The sequence below is a fragment of the Nematolebias whitei genome, chromosome 19, assembly GCF_014905685.2.
Source record: "Nematolebias whitei isolate Nwh7 chromosome 19, NemWhi1, whole genome shotgun sequence".
In the NCBI taxonomy this organism is placed as follows: domain Eukaryota; kingdom Metazoa; phylum Chordata; class Actinopteri; order Cyprinodontiformes; family Rivulidae; genus Nematolebias; species Nematolebias whitei.
The window spans coordinates 7,009,824-7,016,217 of NC_056516.1; the positions used below are offsets into that span (position 1 = coordinate 7,009,824).

Sequence of the window (6,394 nt, forward strand, 5' to 3'; positions counted from 1 at the left end):
TTTTTATCATTACATTATGGAAAATAATGACCTTTATCACAATATGCTAATTTTTTTAGATGGACCTGTATATCAAGGAGAAGCTATGATGGCGTTCAAAACGGGACAAAATAACGTTTTATTTAATTTAACTGTTTAAACACGCAGCCCAACTGGATCTGTGTCACAAATTATTAATGTCTTTACAATAACTTCATATAATTCTTAATGTTGATTTAGACAACAAGCATCTAAAACAGCTCAATGTTGTAGAAGGAAAATTTATTGGGTCTGACTAATGAGGATCTAAACTGACCTGAAGCCAGTCAGTAATTAATGACTTCCAGTGAGTTCAAGACTTTTTATCTGCTTCAGTAATTATGACTTCATCTAGTTAATGAATTTGAAACTAGCCTTTTTTACATGTACGTTGTGTTTTTCATTCAACCTTTATTTATACAGGTTAGTCTCACTGTGTCATGAGGACTCATTTACAAGAGAGACCTATTTTAAACAAAAACATATTAAAGCATTTAAAATGAAAAGTATATAAAAAAAGTGATATAAAACAAATAAAAAAAACAGCTACATTATAAAATGGTGTAAAATATTAAAAACAGGAACATGTCTGCATTGGTTTTTGCCCTTAACTTAGCAGATGTTTGAAGACACTTAGAGAGGTCAAGGTCGAGAGCTTCAGGTCTTTTTACAAGATATTCCAGGAAACAGGAGAGGAAAATTCAATTCAATTCAAAAATACTTTATTAATCCCAGAGGGAAATTATATGTTGTGGTAACTCATCATCCTGGTTTCATTAATGAGTTGTTATAGATGCTGATGGCTGTGGGCAGGAAGGATCTCTTGTAGCGGTCTGTCCTACAACGGATTTAAAGGAGCCTCTGACTGAAGACACTTTGTTGTTGTCTGATGAAGAGGATGCTGAGGGTTGTCTATAATGTTCTTCATTTTATGAAGAATCCTTCTTTGAACAATCATCTCCAAAGGTTCTAGAGGAGTCTCCAGAACTGAGCCAGCCTTCTTTATGAGCTTGTTGATCTTTTTTAAGTCATGTGCTCTGGTGCTGCTGCCCCAGCAGATGATGGCAGAAGAGATAGCGCTCTCTACAACAGACTTATAGAAGATATGCAGCATCTTGCTGCAAACGTTGAAGGACTTCAGCTTCCTCAAGAAGTACAGTCTGCTCTGTCCCTTCTTGTAGATGGCTTCACTGTTGCATTTCCAGTCCAGTCTGTCCAGGTGAACTTCAAGGTATTTATACCTCTCCCATCACCTCCACTTCTTCTCCCATGATGGAAATAGGGTTGGACCTGTTCCTGATTCTCCTGAAATCTACAATCATCTCCTTTGTTTTGTTCACTTTCAAGATGAGATGATTGTTTCCACACCATCTCATCTTGAATGTGAACAAAACAAAGGAGATGATTGTAGATTTCAGGAGAATCAGGAAGGAGAAGGTCCTTTTGTTTATGTAGGCTTCTGCTGCCTTCATACATCTCCTCCTACATGTCTCTGCGTGAGTGCAGCTACAGCATGCGCTCTCAGGACATTATTACCTGCAGTGTTCCCTCAGTCAGTAAGGACTGAACTAGACAAAAGGACCTTCTCCTACTCCGCTCCCGTTTCCTGGAATATCTTGTAAAAAGATCTGAAGCTCTCGACCTTGACTTCTCTAAGTGGCTTCAAACATCTGTGAAGTTCCTGGCCAGAACCAATGTAGACATGTTCCTGTTTTTAGTTTTCTACGTCGCCTTACAACCTAGCTGGGTTTTTTTTTGTTGTTGCTACTATTCCTCTTGATTGCCCTTTTGCTTGCCATTTTGTTTTGATTTGTTAAAAAAAATAAAAAAAAATAAAATTTGTATACGTATGCCTCTTTTATAACTGTCTATTGTTGTCGCTGTTGTCCACTGTTGTCATCGTTCTTTATTAAAATCAGGTCTCTCTTGTAAATGAGTCCCCGAGGCTCAATGGGATTAACCTGTAGAAATAAAGGTTGAATGAAAAAAAAAAGGCGCTAGCTGCAGCTAATTGCAGTGATCAGTAGAGCCCGATCGATATGGAAATTTTGGCTCTCGTCGATACCAATATTGGCCGGGGAAGGCTAATGCAGATAACCGATATATTGGCTGAAATTTTTTGATCTATGTCCACCACCAAGAATCAAAGTAAACAGCTACTTTTAAACCTGTTTTAACATTTGAAGTCTAGAAACAGTCTTCCTAATGTGCGTTCACATTTTCTATCCTCCACTATTCACCATAAAGTTATCAAGTGTGTTACAAAAATATAAATTAAACAAAGAAACACCTTCCTGTTCATTGTTTAAACAGTCAGTCACGGATGGTGAAGAACTAGTGGTGACGGCTGTGTCAGAGAAGTAAAGATTTCAGACAAACAATGGACAAAGATAACGTAATAACACCGATACCGTACTTGCTGCCGTACACGTCGCACTGCCGTATAAGTCGCATCAGTCCAAATATGTCTAAAAATGGGGAAGAAAACATAAACGTTGTTTCGCCGTATATGTCACATCTATTACGAGCCACCGCTGACAATCCGGAAACGTGGGCCGGTGTTGTGCCAGAAATCGATTGGCTGCCAAATGGCGGCTGCAGGAGCGTGCACGGGAGGACTTTAACAAGAATTTAACAAGATAACCACCTAAAAACAATTATTTGTTTGCTCAACATTATAGTAACGGTGTGTCTCAGTTGAACTTTTCCTTAATAAATTCGCTTTAATGGTCAAATCAGCTGCATTTCACCTGCACGGCAAAATGCAGTTGATTTGACGTTTGCTCCAGGAGTTCCGGAGCGAGATGAAGGTGGCTTGGTATGGTAAGCAAAGTGTCTCATTAATAGCCACTTTAACCTTTCACCTTTTCACACTTGGCTTGCCATATTAGTCGAGGGCCCTCTAGTGGCTGAAAATGGTAGTGTTCAATATTTTCAGTCGGAATGAATGAAATCATCAGATCTCAGCCAAAAATTGGTTATAAATATGGGAAAAAACATAAATATGTCACTTCACTGTATAAGTCGCAGGCATGCTAATTTATGCAACAAAACTGTGACTTACAAAATAAAAATTAGGGTATATATTTTACTTGTACGTTGGATTTATTGTTCTGGATAAAGTTTTACAAGGCATGCTATGTTATCTAAACGTTAGGCACATAGCTAATGACAAGTTTGTTAGAGGATTGAAGATAACTTATTACCAGTATTGTTGATTTTTATATTTTATTTTACAGATCCGTTAAAATACACTTACCATGTTCTGTTAAGCAAAATACGCCACACAGTATTGCTCCCTGCTTCGGCTGTGCTTAAAGTGAAAGTTAAAGTGAACGGGCATGACTTGAAAGTAGTCTTCATGCACCCTCTGTGTATCATAAATTCATCAAAATGAACATTCAAGCTGAATGGAGCTCGCACCAGAGCAACCAGTCTACAACTTTTACCCAGAATGCATTGCAGCATAAATAAAAAAGTGATGTCCGTAATTTTTTAAAAATCTATAAAAGCTAAACAGCTTACAGTATTGTTATGTTTTTTTTTCATAGCTGAAGCAGTGGTAGTTAGAATAGGGTCTACTGTTCCAACTAGTCGGAGATCCTTTGAAAAAATTTATTTTTTTCTGTGTAGAAGTCTCAGAAACCTCCATCTGATGATGAGGACGACCACAGCCTGAGTGCTGTCAAGGCTCAGTCTTGGGATCGACCGGGCCGCGCCAGGAAGGAAGTGAAGTACTTCCACAAGTCTGATAATGAGGAAGAGGAGGAGGAAGATGATATGTTTGATTAGAGTCACATTAGAGCCCCTCTGCTTGTCTGGAGGATTCCACCTCATTGTTCCCACAAGATTTTGTACTTTTCCTGCTTTCTTTCCATTATTGGTGATTAATGTATTTTTTAATGTGTAGTTGTTTTACACTTTGTATTAATATACATATACTGGCTTGTTTTTTTACTCTCATTGAAATGTTGTGTGTTTGTCTGAAGCAGCTTTTAGACACGTAGAGCACTGTTCTTTAGCACATTTTACTTGTTCAGATGCTAATGTAACTTTTTAAACAAAGCTGAAAGTAAAGAATGAAATGTCCTTAGGTCTGCTGCTGTTTCTTCATCAACACCAACTGATGTTACACACACGTTTGTTTCAGAACAGATCAGAACCAGAACTGATGGGACATGAAGATAGAAAACTAATAGCTGTTTGCCACTGTCTCAACTCTCATCAGATCCGCACCACAATGCACTACTTAAGGGCCTTCCTACTGTCAGTATCCACCCCCACTAAGCCCAGTTTATGGGACCACCTTGTTTATGGTTCCAAGTAAACTGCTTCGAGGTGATGATTTTGATGCAAGTAGACAGCAGCTGTTGATTGGCCAGCAGCAACGTCGCTGGATGACTTGCCCAGCAAACTACATCTGAAGCTGCAACAAAGTTCATGATAGATCATCCAGGTATCAAATCCAATAATTCTCAATCAGGACATCTGAACCTCCACTTCCTCTGATTGTGTTCAGTGTGTGTTGTTTTAATAATAATAATGTAAGAGCCATATTGGTGAAATAAGTAATTGATGACTTGACAGGTGAGTACGCAGCTTTGACACTTGGGTGGTGGGTGTGTCAGTGTGTGTGTGTTGACTGTCACCAAATATAAATGACGTGCTGACTGGCGTTCTGGTTTTGTATGGATGAGGAAGTTGGGTGCGCCCGAGGATGTCATATTTTCTGTTGACCGTGTTCTAAGACACCATAGAGTTATGCCATTAAGCATTTATCAATAGTTTGGACCTGGTCAGTATGTGTCTCAGTCTGTAATGTTTAAAGCATGGAAATTTGAAACGGAATAAACTATCATGACACGAAGAATTGACCTGGAGTGACGTCAGTTTGGAAACGCGCCGGACAGAGATTCCCGAGTTTAACCCAGTGCGGCCCTCAACACCATAAGTTTGCCACAAAATTATCATCAACAGAAAATGACAATCGAAGGAGAAGATTATTGGAAAGGCAAGTTTGGACTCTTTGTTTCTATTTGGAACAGTTTGGAAGTGGCAATGGTGCACAGAGTGTAACACAGTGTCTCCTGTTTGAATGAAATTCCTTTACTGCAGCTCAATCAAGTCCGCTGGAACTAAGGTATGGACACGTATACACACTGGCTCCCTTTGTATGAAGAGGAATTGTTAAAAGGACGAACAACGTAAAGATAAATATATATATATACAAAATTTAAAAAATAAAAATGGAGTCCGCTGTATCTAAATCAAGCTCAGCTGTAAGTGGTAAAGATGAAAAGAGACAACCAAAATTAACCGTTAAAGCATTACAAAATAAAATTGAGAAGCTTCAAAAGGAACTCAAAGCAAAGGTTCACAACATTGAAAGAGTAATGCTTATTATTAAAGAGCTCATGCAAAAATGAAGGAAATTACAAGAACGTTAAGTCTCATCATGATTTGAAATTATTGATTGAAAATGAAAATCAGCTTTATGAGTCTGTTATTCCTCTTGTTTCCCACTGAAAAACAGGAAAGACAAAATACCTGGTTTTCAAGCATGTATAGCCATAACTGGATTTATACAAGAAGTTGAAAACTGGATTTCAGATGCAGAACAGCTCAACCAATGGGAGAAGCAGCTGATTTAAACCAAGCTCAAATATCCAGTGTTGAACCCTGTGTGAATAAAGATCTTAATGCATCTTTTGTTCTATTTCGTATAGGCTTTGCCCTTTAAGAGCTGTCGCTTAGTGGGTTTATCCCGTCATGCGAAGCATTGCACTGAAAAATTTAGTCCACACCCACCTGCTGTGTGGGCCCCACCCAGTCCGTATAAATTACTTTAAGAGCGGGTAATCGGCTCCCATTTTTCTTCAGTAAGCTAATAGCACTGTCAGAAGAACAAAGAAGGAAAGTTGTCTAGCTTGACCAACCTTTGCTAAGACTGCCTGTGGCCCCGCCACGTCAACCTCCTGCCATCCCGGTGAGTTCTCCTCCCCGAGGAGAAGCAGACGAGCAGTCTTGTTTCAAGGTAAGCGTCGAGGAGTATTTCTCAGTGGCAGGTCGCTACACACTGGATGACGCCATCTTGTAATTTTCCTTTATTGCCGACTCGCGGAGCAAATCAGATGATTCCTCCGGGACAGGTGACGTCGGCAGCAGCCCCACGCTGCTCACTCCCTCCTGGAGAGCATAGTGTCGGAACGAGGGGGGCTGAGCGAATGCTCCCCCCCCTCCGGATTGAATGATCTAGCGGGAAGGTTTCTGGGCTCCATTCCGGCTCGCCGTCCTGATCCCATTTGGCCTCGTTTCCCAGCAGTGACGTCTGATATAGGAATGATTATTTTAATGCTTTTATGTCAATCTATACCTA

General features: G+C 39.7%; 1 protein-coding gene across 1 annotated transcript in view; it reads left to right on the plus strand.

Annotated features, from left to right (window-relative positions):
* The window catches only part of top2b (DNA topoisomerase II beta), a 198,753-nt gene extending 194,287 nt beyond the window's left edge, over positions 1-4,466 (plus strand). The window contains exon 36 of the mRNA XM_037693118.1: positions 3,652-4,466. Coding sequence (XP_037549046.1) covers positions 3,652-3,810 — 159 coding nt within the window. The 3' untranslated portion in view covers positions 3,811-4,466. The remainder of the gene's footprint in view (positions 1-3,651) is intronic.
* Positions 4,467-6,394: the final 1,928 nt, after the last annotated feature.